This window comes from Corvus moneduloides, chromosome 19 (genome assembly GCF_009650955.1).
Source record: "Corvus moneduloides isolate bCorMon1 chromosome 19, bCorMon1.pri, whole genome shotgun sequence".
Taxonomy (NCBI): Eukaryota; Metazoa; Chordata; class Aves; order Passeriformes; family Corvidae; genus Corvus; species Corvus moneduloides.
Window position 1 is genome coordinate 6,284,190 of NC_045494.1, and position 14,455 is coordinate 6,298,644.

Consider the following 14,455-nt stretch of genomic DNA (forward strand, 5'->3'; position numbering starts at 1 on the left):
TGGGAGAAAAAGGGAAGGATTAAATGGGAGTTGCCAAACATGGCTGATGAAGGTATCACAGGTTGCGTTTCAGTAGCAGACACATGCAGGAGGAGCTATGCATCACATCCTGTGTTACACCTCATCATAGCCTACTCAAAATTAGGATCCACGCATCCAACACTGAGCATCAGAACCTGGAAACAAGATGACCTTTTAAGGATCATTCCAGCTGTATTTTCTGTAATCTTATATAATTTGGTCTGGTTGTTTTAAAAGATAGGTTGGTGTCCTTCAGCTTGCTCTTAAAAAAAAAAAAAAAAAGTAGCAAAAATCTCACTTCTCTTTAGAGTTGTAAGATACATCTTTGTTGCCCAAACAGGACATCACTTAAAATGAGGAAAACTAGATTTTTGTCTGAGTGTTTTGTATAACCAGTAGCTGGAGTTGAAATGAGAGGATGGCTATTGAGTGCCTAACATGTTCCTACATATCCTGCTTTATTTACATTAAGCAGTACAGGAGATATGCAGTATTTGAGTGTATTGTCAATGTAGATGAAAAAAAAATCTTTTAATAAGGGTGCTCAGCCTGTCCTTGGCTGCTGTGGTGGTTTATCTGACTAGTTCTTCTGTCATACTTGTGCAGGCTTAGTCAAGATGTGGTGATCAATCTGCTGGGTCTGTGTCTATGATTATACTATCACCAGAAGGAAAAATGAAACCAAATAAAAATATTAGAAGTCCAAAGTTCTCAATCCCAAGATTTGATCAGGTATAGTTTACAGCAGGGGAGGGAAGAATACTCAGCTGTAATTACAGAAATGCTTTAAAGCATAGTAATGTAGATTTGAACTTCAACAAAATGAAGGTAAACTAGTGGAAGGTAACAAAACTGTTCAAGGCAAAACCAGTTTTACCACTTGCAGTTGAAGAACTTGAGAGGAAATACAAAATTATATCTATCTTTAGTTTCATGAGTAATGATGACATTAGTGGCTCTGAATGGCTGTTAGTTATTCATGGGTGTAATTGTCCCTGGCCTTTTGCAAGCTATGAGACATTTTTGGAAAATCATCAGAGAAACAACTAAACAAAGATGTTACAGTTTTATATTTATTCTTTCATGTTTTCCCATGTTTAATGTAACAAACTGTGTTGGTCTTTAGCCCCAGTGCCAAATTTGCATCAAACTTTGAAGCCCTTTTTGAAAAGGGAGTTTGCCAAGAATAGGCCAGACATGACTTGAATGTAAAGAGGGCAAAAGTCTTGAATCAGTTACTACAAAGAAGCCATGAAACAAGCTTAAACATTGAGGTTTTCAGCATTACATTGAGTAACTAGTATTCCCAAACTTTGTGTGGAGGGGGTGGAAAGATTTCTGCACATCTGTGTTTGAAGAGGGATTTTTGATGGCAGCACCCAAAGCAGAGCTACCAGGGCTGTTTCTCAATTTTGTCATGGTTTAACTTCAAGCACAGTCATATGAACGCCGTGCCCAGTCCTGTGATAGCTGTGCAGAGCTTTTCTGAAAGGAACTCTTGTTACACTTCATAGATTTTGCTGCATTTCTACGTCTGAAGTACTTTTTAGTCAGAACTTCTTCTGATGACCCTGCTAAACTGAAGCCCTTTTCATAAGGTTATGAATTTCTGCTTTTGTAAAAGCTCTAAAACGCACTGGCTAAAATGTAGTAGTAGTTTATTAACAGTTGATATGTGATCATTTGAAATATTTTTCCCACTAAATTCTCCTGACAATACATAGGAAAAAAAATACTCCAGTCAGATGACTGTTTTCAAGTTGCTGCCTTCACTGTCTCTTTTCTTCCGTGTGGTCCTCAGGTGCCTTTGCCTCTTTAACTGTCTTGGATGTTTGGGGTTTTTTCCTGCAGAGGTTTCTGGTCTGCTTTTTCTCCCTGTCCTGTGAGCCTTCTGCATAACTTGTGTTGGTGGCCTTGTCTTCTTGCAATGCAGAGCACAGAATACTGCATGACCTAAAACATCTCTGGCTATTAGGAGCATTCTTTGTGCCAGTAATACATGCTGAATTTCTTAATTTTTTTGGTAAGATAAATAGCAAAAAAAATGTGCTATTAAAGCTGCTATAATGGTGTGTTGGTAATTTTATGTTAGGGGATGTAAACACTGATACATTCATCAGTGGACTCCATAATATGGGGAGTCACAAAGTTTGTAAACCAAGGTAACAGAAAGTGACAGTGATCGGCACAGAGCTTTCTGTGCAGTTGACAGATAGTAGATGGTTATTAAGGATTTGATGAAGACTATGAGAATTTATGGCAGAATTGGGTGGGAATGAAAAAGATATCATATAATTTTGGTTGGCACTACTGCTGGTGTGTCCCTGTTGCAGTGTCTGTACCTTTGTGACTTATGGGTGAAAATAACTTCACTGATGATCGTTCAAACTACGGATACCAAGACTCCCTGTGTTCATGTGCACTGATGGCAGTTGTTGTACATTAAGTTGGACAATAATGAAATAATTCATATTTATGTTAATCCCAGCAGGTTCTCTGGAGTAGCTGGCACTCAGTTGATAGTTATTACACAGTATAACCTAGGCTGGGTGCTTGACTGATGGACCAGGACTGAAATAGTTCTTTGTGTTTAAATCTATTTGTGGATCTATTCAGTTGTTTTGGAAACCACCTTGCACCTTCTTGGCTGTGAAGGGCTGCTGTGTTGCTTCCTACCTACTATAAAACCTGTAATTAGTTGTTTAGTCTAACTTGACTATTTTGTTGTTGTTTAGAAATTCATTGAATTTGAAGATTCTCAAGAACAAGAGAAAAAGGACTTACAGACCAGAGTGGAAGCATTAGAGTCACAAACTCGGCAACTTGAACTAAAAGCAAAAAACTATGCTGATCAAAGTAAGTAAGATATGGTGCACTCCCTGTAAGTGATATTAGTGCATTTTAAGTTTTGTTCTGTAAAGTGGTAATACATACACTAAATATCTGTGCCCTCTGATTCCTGTACTTGGACAGATAACTGGGTTTAACTCTTGTGCAAGTCTGTTTTCTTTAGAATTAAGGCAAACAAATCAGATACGAGCTTGTGACTTGTGATCTGATTCTTCTGGTATCCTGCTTGTATTGTTTGCCTTTTAGACTGTGCTGTTTTCACATTTAGCAACTTCTTCAGGAGATGCTTAGATTACTTCCTTGTTAGTGATGATAAAATAAACTATTTTCTTTCTACTGAACAGTTGTCTGTGCTAAAATAAAGGTAATCTTTGGGTTTAGAAGCACAGCTGGGATGAGAAGAGCATTGATGGTGATTTTCATTAACTTTTATATAATTTTTGCTGAATTATTTATTTCTATGAGGCATTTAGTTTTTATAGAAAAAGAGTTTAGGAGGAACACTTCCCTTTTTAGAGATGTTCTATGTAATTTAAAAAAAAAACAACTTATGGAAGCTTTGGAAAAAGACGAGAGTGATCAGTTGTCTTGAAACACTTGAAGTTACATATATTGTAGTGTAGACATTCTGCTGGGCTGCTTCTTATCCAGCCACAGAGTCATTGAATGAAACTCCATCATCAGTTTTTCTGCTTTTCTACTTGGAGCTTCTAAGCCACCTTCTGTTGATGTGAGACTGGTGTGTTTATCAGTTAATATATAGCTTTTATTGCTGGGCCCTGCAGGAATGTAAAGTGAGACTGTGACAAGGCTGAGATAAGATCAGTTTCTAAAAGCAGTGCCAGTCGTCAAGATAGCCCCTTTCCACTATTCTTTCTTCCTTTATTTCTGCTCAGCCACATTTCCTGCCCCTAACACAGCATGTTACAGCTCTTTTCCAGCTGCAGCTCTAACACTGTTGGTGTAAAGTTTAATTTTCAGTGGCATGACTGAGTCTATAGCAGGGTAGGAGTGTCTGAGAGTGTTAAGATGAATGTAGGTGGCATCTACGGCAGAATTTTACTTAAATTTGGACAGTTTAGAATGGTGTTGGCAAGTCTTAGAGACATCACCTGCTTCATATCCACTGTTCAAATATTCCCAGATTCTGTACAGGCAGGGATGAAGGAACACTTCAAGCAATCTTTCCTAGCAAAGACCAGGGTGATTATTTCCTAGGATTGTCTCTTTGTAGATGAAGTCAGGCTAAAATGGATAATTGTGAAGCAGATAGTAGAGACTTGTACCAGAAACGCTGTGATTCTTGGGAATGGGGGTGGGTGTGTGTTTAAGGGCGGCACAAGAAGGGAAAAGAAAACATTGTAGCAGGAGTTAAGTGGTCTGTTTTGGTAACAAAGACACTGTTTCCAGAAGGCCTGTGCTCTAAACCCACAGCCCAAACAACTCGTTCATGGGAGACCCTGGTCTCTGACAACAAGATTATGGATCAAGATTGCATTGTATCCTATAGGCCATGGCTTTATTCTGTTAATGCAATCCAAAGGACAAAGTGGTTGCACAAAAAGGAAAAATTCAGTTGGATTTCTGGCAATATATGTGGCAGCATACCTGGAGTTTCTCTAATAGAAGTTACATTTACCGTGTGTTCATAGCAACATTTTATATTCCTCTCTGAGTCTGTTGGTGTGAAATTCTCTTTTTGCTTTGAAGCCTTCAAATATATGTATGATTTTAAAGTTTTAATTATATATTGTGTGTATGTGTATATATGATAATAATGAAAGTATTTGCCCAAGAAACTCAGTTGTTCCAGTAGAAGCACTGAGGGGTGCTAGAACTATTTTTTTTGTAAGAAGTAATGTTGGTAAAAACAGTTATCATAACTACGTAAAGCTCTGGTGATAGAACAATGGCTTTTAGACATTTCCAAAATCTATTTGTTGGAGAAAAAAGTCTTTTTATTGGAGAAAAATTTTCTGTGTTGGCAAAATTGTATCTTTGGAGAAACAATTGGGCTGGGTTGAACACAGAGTTTGCTTATGCTTGGGGTTGATAAGCTGTCTGGGACAACATGAAAGGCTGCTGGGAAGATTTGACATGCTGCTGATGCAGAGCAAGATCAAAGGGGACATAACCACATTTGCTGAACATCTAATGAATATTATGCAAGTGAACTGGTTTTTTTTAGTGCTCTGTATTTCTAAGGTATGAAAACCATACAAGTGTCTATATTCTTGAAGCAGCTTAACCTTACTGCATTACCAGGCACCTGGCATGTTGTATGATCCCAATCACCGATGTGTCCCTTTAATTCAGCTCCAAGTCTTTTAGCTATATTTCTTTTTCTCTTCTACTTCCTATAGTACTGCCTGTGCATCTAAATTAGGCTCTGGTATTGCCAACTGTGTTACCGCGTCGACATTGAAAACAGTGGCAGTGTTATCACTGGTAATGGGAGTTGCAAATGCCTGGCACAGAGCAAGTAAGCAAATAAAACCTGGCTTTGGAGTGCAGAGTCTGAGATCACAGCATCAGTTCATGACACGATTAATAGATTAGAATGGAAAACAGGTAAAACGTGGTTCCGTGTCGTACTTCAGCTGCAAGACTTCTTGCTTCTTGTGGCTGCCTGTGCTCTGTGGTTTTCCTCAAATAAGCAAAGCCTGTGAGAACAAGTTTTGTCCGTTAAAAAGTTTTGAATCATTCTCTTGAACACTGTCAGTGCTGAGCATTTAGTGAAGACTTGTCAGCTGGGGCATCTCTTAAGTTACATGGTTGAGTTCAGCTTGATTATATGTGCTTAAACCTGTGTGCCAGTAAAAATTGCTCAAGAAGTTATGGTTGTTATGCCCTGAATTGTAAGGGCTTGTTTGTGCAGTCTAAGTGATTGTCACACTAAATCAAAAGAAAAAAAGAGTATTTCTTAGCACTTAAATTGACCCTGTGGAATTGCATCCATAGCCATGTATTCAACCAGTTAGGTTGGAATAAAGCTGCCGTTTGAAATTACAGAAGTGAAATCAGGAGGTTATTTTCTGTCAACCAGTTGCTAAGTTCCTGTGGTTCACTGACTTCTTTTCTCTGCATCAGAAGTGGAGACAGTTGCTGCCAGATGAGTGAACTACCTTGAAGTGCTCTGTTCTTTTTTAGGAGGAAGTGGAAAGAGGGGGAGATGACAGCATGACGCTGCTGGGAGGACTGTGAGCCTAGCTGATGATGAAATCCCAAGTGGTGGGAGCAGATGCACTGGAGTCACCACTCCTGCCTGATGTGTAGCATGCAGTCCTGGTAGTTGACGGGCTAAGTTGGGTAGTTGATGGGTGGTTGCCTAAGTCAAGTTTGCTGCCAAAAAATGGTGCAATATGTGGCATCCGGGGGTTATTTCTTAAACTTTACAACTGCTTAAAGGAGAGCAGAGGTGTAAGGATATGTGCCTTCTATTTGAGCACAGGAATGTGCAGCACTGGTGAAGCTCCTTGGCTTGTGATCCAGCTTTTCATCTTGTTTTGCATTGCTGCTCTTGGCTGTAACTTTTTTGGGTTGCCCCTGTCCCTCGTGTGCTCTGGCTCTCAGCTGTATATGGACAGAGAAGGGGGGAAAGGCAGTGCCTGTGCTCTTGGGGTCTGTGCCATGTGGAAGGTCAAGCAAGTTAAATAACACAAAGGTCCTGGGGATTTGTTTAGGAATGACGTTGATACAGGCAGAGTTTTTAGAAGTTCTTGCTGTGGGTCTATAGTAAAGCTTTTACTGAGTGTCGGCAAACGTCTGTTTTTGGGTTTATGACTTATCTAGAATTCATGTAATTTTTTTCTTCTTCTCAGCAGCAGAGGGCACCTGTGAACATGACAATGCCAGGTGTTCAATAAATAACATGCTTCTGTTCTGCAGTGGTGTGTATCTGAGGCCAATGCTAGTCTTTGATATAGCCTTAAACATTTCTTACAAGAGCTTGAAAATACCTGACTTCCACATTATTTAAAGTCTTTGCTGTCGTGACACCCCTTAGTTCTACTTGTAATTTGTTTGCAGCATTAAAATGTTTGAAATGTCAACCTTGGACCTGGAAAGTAGAGGGCTGTTAAAAACTTGTAACAGCAATACGCAGCTCGTTTGTCCAGCAGTGCTCTGTGAAGGCACATGATACTGGTGGGATAGTGCTCAGTCTCCAGTTACAGGAAGGGATAAGATCTTCTCAGAGCTCACGTGATGTTCCACTGAGTTTGGGGTGGGGGGGCCTACAGAGGTTTATTTTAGTTTGCTTACTTGCCTCTTTTTCTGGGAATGTCAGTTTTCTTTATGTATTTCAAGCTATAAGTTAATTAAATTTTTGGGAGTAGAAGATGACTGTAGTGTATTTTGACTTACTACAGGAATGGAACAGCTTTGGCATAGGCTTTCTGGAGGAATCATTCTTGGAGTAACTTATTTATTAGAGAATCTGAAAAACACAGTGTCTGCATGACTGAAGTGCTTTCTGATGGAGGTGGTAGGCTGTGGGAGTTGAAAGATTTGGCTCCTTTTCTGGATCTGCCTAGTGCTAAAGTACAACCAAGATAACAAACTGCATTTGACAAGGCAACAGATATATCCACATACCTCAGTTTATCAAACCTGAGTTTTGTGCTCAAGATAGATTATATTTGGGGAAAATGACATTTTTAAAAGAAACCCAACAAAACAAACAACCAAACCCCAAACAAGTATAATCCCAAGAAACAACTCTTGGGTTTTGGAGCTGTAAATGTTGTGACACAGCTGTTGGGATGATGGTGTTTCCCCTGTCAGGTGACACTGAGCAGCTATTGCTTGCTGAAGGTTTTATTTGGGATATGAGACAAATGCTTTGGCAGCTGACCTAAAAACATTTGTTATCCTCAGAAGCTAAACAAAATTATTGCTTCCATTGGCTTCAAGAGGAAATGCAAGACCAGGTTTTGTTGTGAATGTTCTGCAGATGTTATCTGATATTTGATTTTCCTCTGAGCTCTCAGGACACCAGCATTGCTGTAATGTACACCCAGGCAGTCAGCCTCTCATGGATAATCTGAAGGCATCCAATATCTGAGATATCCCTGTACATGGGATATCATGCAGTTCATGTGGATCTGTAGTTTAACAGGGAGACTCTGATGTGAAATTTCAGCTGTGAAGTTTAATAGAAACAGAAACTTCCCAGAAAATTGTTTTGAGATTTGATTTGTGTATCTGCACAGATGGTGATGTGAATAACTAAACACCTCTGTCAGTAAATGCTGTTTCTAGGGATGGCTCAACTGGTGTTTGTCTCAAGGAATACAAGGAATCTTTTCAATAGATCCTGGAAAGAAGTTGAAAAGTTCAGGTTTGTTCAGTTTGGGGGTTTGGATTGTTCCTACTTCATTTTCACAGACTGACAACAGGAGAACTAATCTGATTTCCAGCAAAGGAGGAACAGAATGGCTTAAGTTCTTGTGTTTCTTGATTAGCAGATGTGGAACTGAACTGTTTGCCAGTGTGTTCTCAGTGTGGACGTTCCTCGTCTCTGATGATGTCCACCATCATCACAGGTTTGTTTAGCAGGCAGATTCCCCCTGCCCTTTGCTACACTGTGCCCCAGGTATCAGTCACTACACCTGGAAAATCCTTCTGTAAGGAGAATTGTGAGTATCAGGGTGTGCTGGAAAGGGAGGTTTTCCTCCTGACTGTGCATTTCCCAGTGCCTTTCCTGGCTGCCTGATGCTGTTCCCAAACACCTGCTGTCTGTGTGGTTTTGGGAGCCAGCAGCCCACTAGATGGAGCAGGGGGTACAGCTGGCTCCAGAGCCCTGCACCAAGCTGAGCTACGGGACTCAAGGCTAAAATAAAATGGAGCAGGAAATTAGAGCAGTGATTGGTCTGCTTTAAACTTGGCTATTAATATACCTGAGCAAAAGTGGTGAGAGTAGCTTGAAATCCACTGGTGTATAATTAAGTGCTCATGTGTGTTTTTAAATTAAGGGAGTATTGTGGTTTATGTGCTGGAGTTTGGTCGTTACACTGATTCTGTTGCTAAAAATATTGCAGTAAGAAAGAAAATGACTTTAAATGTCTCTTAGAATCTTGCATTCCTGAGTTTTCACTGGCTTTAAAAACAAATCCAGTCTGCTAAAGCTTCTGTGTCCACACTGACTTCATGTGGATTTTCTCAGACAGGGACTTGCTTCAATAGCCAAACATAAATGGAGCATCCCACTGTTTGCAAAGCAGTCAATCAAAAGTTTTCTTAGTGAAACGCTTCTTTGTGCAGAGACTGGGCAAGGAGTTGGGTTTTTGACTTGATTTTGTATAGAAGTTTCTTGTATATATTCTTGATTGAGTTTCAACCTATGTGAAGAATGTCCTGGCATGTGGTTGTCTTCATATTAAATGTTGTAGCAGAATGTTTAAAGAGGTTTTTTTTTTTTTTTGAGTTTTTTGTTGGGTTTTTGGTAACAAATTGCAGGGATTTTGTGTGCCTGAGACATAGTGCAAACTTGAACAGTCCAGAAGTGTCAGGGATAAGACCATTGCTGCTGCATATGTTGATATTTCCTATCAACAGAGCATTCTTGACAGCTAAATTATCTTCATAATTTCGAGTGCCCTACTTATTAAACTGAGATCTAGACCTGTAGTTCACAGTGTAAGAGCGACTTGAAGATGTTGGTCTTGCCAAGGGGTTGAATTTTTCACTTGTTTTACAAATCAGTTTTCTGTGCTGGTTTGATTTGCAGGTCTTACCACTTCCAGGTTAAATACTTGTCCTCTTTTCAGTCCATGAGTGATGTGTGTGCTCTTTGGCAACTACTTAGGAGGTCATAAGGTCCTTCTGGATCTGCATCTTAACTTTGGTGTGGGACCTGCATTAAAGAATGGAGCTGGATGAAAGCTGTCCAAGGAGAGTCTTCAGACAGTCCTGGTGCCAGGAAAGGCTCCTTAATGAGCTGGATCTTTGTCCTGGCTTGTGTAGGAGGAACTTTTAATTCCTCTTGAAGGCATCACACTGGTTGGATTTGCCATTCTAGCAGGTCTGTTTCTCTTTCTCCCCCTCAGGCTTATCAGGAGTTTGAGGCAGAGGACAACATACAGATGAAGGGTGTTCCAAACTTGGTAAAAGCCATCAGACTTGGGAGGTAAGCTCTGACTTTCAAACAGGCAGGGTGGGCAGCTTAGCTGCCTAATTCCTCATAATGCTGTCAGGAGACAGAAACTCCAGTTTCTCTAGTTTACTATTATATTAAATCTCCCATTTTTAGGCTTAATTGGTTTTCTTTGAGAGAACTTTGATCGAGAGTGGTACCTCAGGTCATTAAAGGTGTTACAACATTGACAGTGCTGGAGAAGTTTGCAAGGAGGCCTTGGGTTTGAGTTGGTGGTGATGTTCCAGGGGGATACTTCCTCATCTGCCTAAAAGCACTAGAATATTTGCATTTTATGCTCATACTTATGATGCTTGAAGACCTTTATATTTTTTTCCACATAAGCTTCTAAGAGTGAGTAGTGCAACTTTTTTGTTGCATGTTATATTTAGCACATGTATTATCTTAAACAGTGTAATCTTGGAATGTGAGATCTTCCTTGATGTAACAAGGCTTTGTAATGGCTTTGTAAAGACACATTGCAACAGAGACAACGGATACTTTTGCTTTTAGGATGTATATTATCAAACTAATTTTATCATCCACCCATAAGAATTTGACATCTTAGTGGAAAAAAGTCTGAGACTGAAATATCAGAGGAACTTTTTGTATTGTTACCTAAGTCAAGCTGATAGGAACTATGTCTGGTTGGCACTTGGCAGGCCCAGCATGTGGCAGGCACTGCCAGCACACAGCTCCATTCCTCTTGGGGTGTTATCAGGGCCAGACATCCACTCCTTTGTATGTTGGTGTATTAAAATGGAACTGGCAACAATTCAGTTTAAAATGTGCTTCTGGGTGCCAGTGAAAGGCATTTTTCCCCTCCTATTTAGTTTCCTGTTACTGCTGATAGGAATGTTCCTTTAATAGTGACTTAAGTTTCTCCACATTTTTGGGGCAAGAATCTGGTGGTCTTCCTCAAAATTCTTCTGACTCTGTGTTCAAGTCAGTGGTGATTTCTGATCCTCAGGGAATATCTGATCTCTTGCAGTGTTTAATTGGAAAAACAAAGTGTATTCTGTTGGTTATTTTGGCAAGATCTTATCTTGATGGGAGGCATATTTTGGGTAGAATAGATTTCCAGTGCTGTGTCTCATTCTGCTGGTATTGGAAAAACCAGTTCTGAGGACTGTTACTGTGGTGTCTGTTGAGGGTATGTAACTTAGTGTACATCCTCTTCTGGCTGAAACTTCCAGCTCTAGGAAGGTAATGTGTTGCACAGCTGGAAATGACTTCCAGAAGAAAGTGCTTAATGTCAGTTATATCATCTTCTGGGCCCTTAATAGTTTTAACCTTTGTACCTAATGAAAACAGTGGTCAGATCTAATGGAGATATCCCCCTTGACTGTACAGCATCACTAGCTATGTACATTTGTCTTCAATGACTTGATTCAAGGAGCTATTTATTATAACTGGGACATTAAAATTTTAAAACATTTTAAAGCATTTCTTTCTTCACAGAGGGAGGAAGTGGTGTGCTCCTTTACGGCACCTCAAGGCCTGTGCAAGCGTGTGCTCTATATGTAACAGTGGGAAATGCTTCTGTGGATTTCCTGGAGGCTGGTTATGGGCAGCTGCAAAGAAGGGTGTTGGTAACACCTGATGTGGTGTTAATCTTCATTAAATGCACTGTTGAGTACTTTCCCAGAATCCACTTGCAGAATTCATCCCTGGAGTTGGCTGCGCTGTCTAGACACGAGCTCACTGAATAGTGTTGGGTCCATCACCCTGGTTTGTGTGGGAGCTCCTGGCAAGGCCAAATTGAGCCGTGACTTCACCACCCAGCGTGAAGCAGCAGGGAGGCTCCTTGGACACTGTTGGTAGGAGAGGGAGATGGTTTCAGCAAACATGAGGCCCATCAGTTGTGCAGTTTGCACTTTCTGATTTCCTATTTTCCCAAAGCAAGTTTAGCACAGTGGAAAGGTTGCCAGGGTGATCCTCTGGGAGCTGTGGCACACAGCCTGGGCACAGTGTGCTCATGTGGCAGCTGCTGAGTATCTCTGCTGGGCAGCTGTTTAACATCTCATAACTCATGACTAGGATGTCAGGCAAAGATAGTGGATAAAAGATGGTCTGTCACATCATAACTTTGATAACTGTAAGTTCTGACTCTTGTTTCTGTAGTCTCTTACCAAAGGCTTCCATAAAACTACACTTCAAGTGTACAAGGAGACTTAAAACAACTTGTGTCTCAAAACAACGAACTGAACTCTTCCATTCAGTAGTGTTCTACATCACATAAATATGTATTTTTTAGATGCACGCATTGTGCTGTAAAATACATTTTTCTATATGTTGTGTTACAGATACTTGTGCCTCACTTGCTGCTATTTGATCCAAAGACCTTTTGTTCCGTTCTATATGAGGGCAGAAATGGAAGCATTCGATCTGGCAATGTTATAAATAATATTTGATGTAATATTTTGGTCAGATATTTATAGGTGGACTGCAAAAGGTTGTGTGAAGGAACTTAATATTCTTGTAAGAGCAAGATTAGATTGGGAGTTCAGAATGTTTACACAGATTTGAGTGAGTAGACAGTTATGTATTTTGGTTCCAGCATTTGACTCGGGCAAAGACTTTTTTCCATTGAAACATACTTATGATAAAATACTGTGCCAAAATATAGATATATGGATGAAAAAGAAATGGTATATCAAGAACTAATTTTCAGAAGACCCAGTTGGCAACATGAAAATACACAAGTGGCAGAGAAGATCTTGGCATTTGTCTTCAGATAATGTGCGTCTGGCAATGACTCTCTGGAAACATGGAACTATAGATTTGAACTTTCCCAGGGGTATTTAAACATGGCAAGTAGAATAAGCTCAGTTACACAATTTGATACACATGCTTATGTCACATAAATATTGTGTTCAAAAATACCTGAATAAAAAGATGGAATTCACATCTAAGCAGCAAAAATGCTTTGTGTTTGAGTGACAGGATAAGTTGTGTGTAGATGGTTCAGAATGCTGTTAATTTTTCTGCAAATTAATTGCTTTGGGATATCACAGTTTGTTTCAGCTCAGTTTCATCTGAGCTGAAGCACAGCACAGATGAGCTGAGCTGCTTGGTTTGTTCCGTCTCTTTCTAATAAGAACTTGCTGTCTAAAGTTCTCCTAAATCTGCTAGGTGTATTTTTAATTTCTTAGAATACCTACAGAAGTATTTAGATGTTTTCTTCCTTTAAATCTATTGCCTTAATGCTCAGTGAAGCGTGAGTGAATGCCAGTGGAAACCCTAATTTCTGTACTGCATAGGGCTTGAACCTGTTTTAACAAATACCTTGGCTATGTTTGTCCTGGTGAAACACAGTCTGGAAACTGTGTGGATGTGTTTTAGGGAACTGATGCAGGACCTTAGCTGGAGCCCATAGCTTCATCTGGGATTGAGTGATGTGGTCTCTGCCTCTTGCTGTGGTTTCCATGTGAAACCATCTGGATTGGGGTGAGCAGTAAGCTGGCCTTGAACAGAAAAATCCCCTCTCACTGGCCTAGCAATCAGCAGGGGAAAATAGAACTTGGCTTTTTAGGGGAATGCAAATTGCAAGATTGTGCTGCTATTGATGGACTTAGGAAACTCAGTGATAAGAGCTTAAAAAACAAAACCACTGACATACTTTTTATCCTGCTTTGTGTTATTTACTACTAGGAATACTCTAATCTGCTTGCTTAGTCCCAGGCAAGTCAATCTCACTAGAACTCTGAATTTAGTTTTAATTCTTCTATTTTTTTTTCTTTTTCCAGTTAGCAGACTTGAGGAGCGTGAAGCAGAACTCAAGAAGGAATACAATGCACTTCATTCAAGACATACAGAGGTAGGTATCTGTAAAAATGTGGATCTGTGGAAAACCTTGCATTGTGAGCAATTGGAAAAATTGTTGAATGTTTTGGTTTGTACACTGAATTGTAACCGGGCTTCATTTGGTGATGCAGTTTTCCTCATTCACATCTAAGTGTCTATTTCTCAATGCTTGATGACACATTTGTCATTTTTATAGCTTTGTCAGATATTGAGAAGTTTTAAAAAGGAATCTGTTCTTCCATATTTCAAAGGCAGTTCGTCAAAGCACACTAATAAGCTTCAAAGAAATAGAAATGAAATTACATTTTCATACTCTTTCCATCAATTTTCTGTGTTGGTTTTATTTGTACCATTGAAGGAACAAATACTTTCAAAACCTGGCCTACTGGGATTTGTGATTAAAAGAGTTCCCTGCCATACTTTATTGAGTGCTATTGAAAATGGGATTTGCTGATGAAGATGGAACAAGTTTGAATATGTTATTTTAAATAAATAAGAGCCACACTGTTTAGGTTAGGTCCAAAGCATAAAAACAGGACTTGCAGTGCTTTAGTTTTCAGTAGCAGGTTGTCTTTCCCATGCAGGGATGTTTTACTGCCTAAGTCATATACATGTTTTAGTGAGGAAGTCACTAGGTGCTTT

At 39.7% G+C, this 14,455-nt stretch overlaps 1 protein-coding gene across 7 annotated transcripts in view; it reads left to right on the forward strand.

The window, feature by feature from the left end:
- SPAG9 (sperm associated antigen 9) overlaps positions 1-14,455 on the forward strand; it is a 61,842-nt gene that overhangs the window by 3,779 nt on the left and 43,608 nt on the right. For all 7 annotated transcript variants that reach the window (XM_032128632.1, XM_032128635.1, XM_032128633.1 and 4 more), the window contains exons 2-3: positions 2,757-2,877; positions 13,756-13,826. In XM_032128632.1, coding sequence (XP_031984523.1) covers positions 2,757-2,877; positions 13,756-13,826 — 192 coding nt within the window. The remainder of the gene's footprint in view (positions 1-2,756; positions 2,878-13,755; positions 13,827-14,455) is intronic.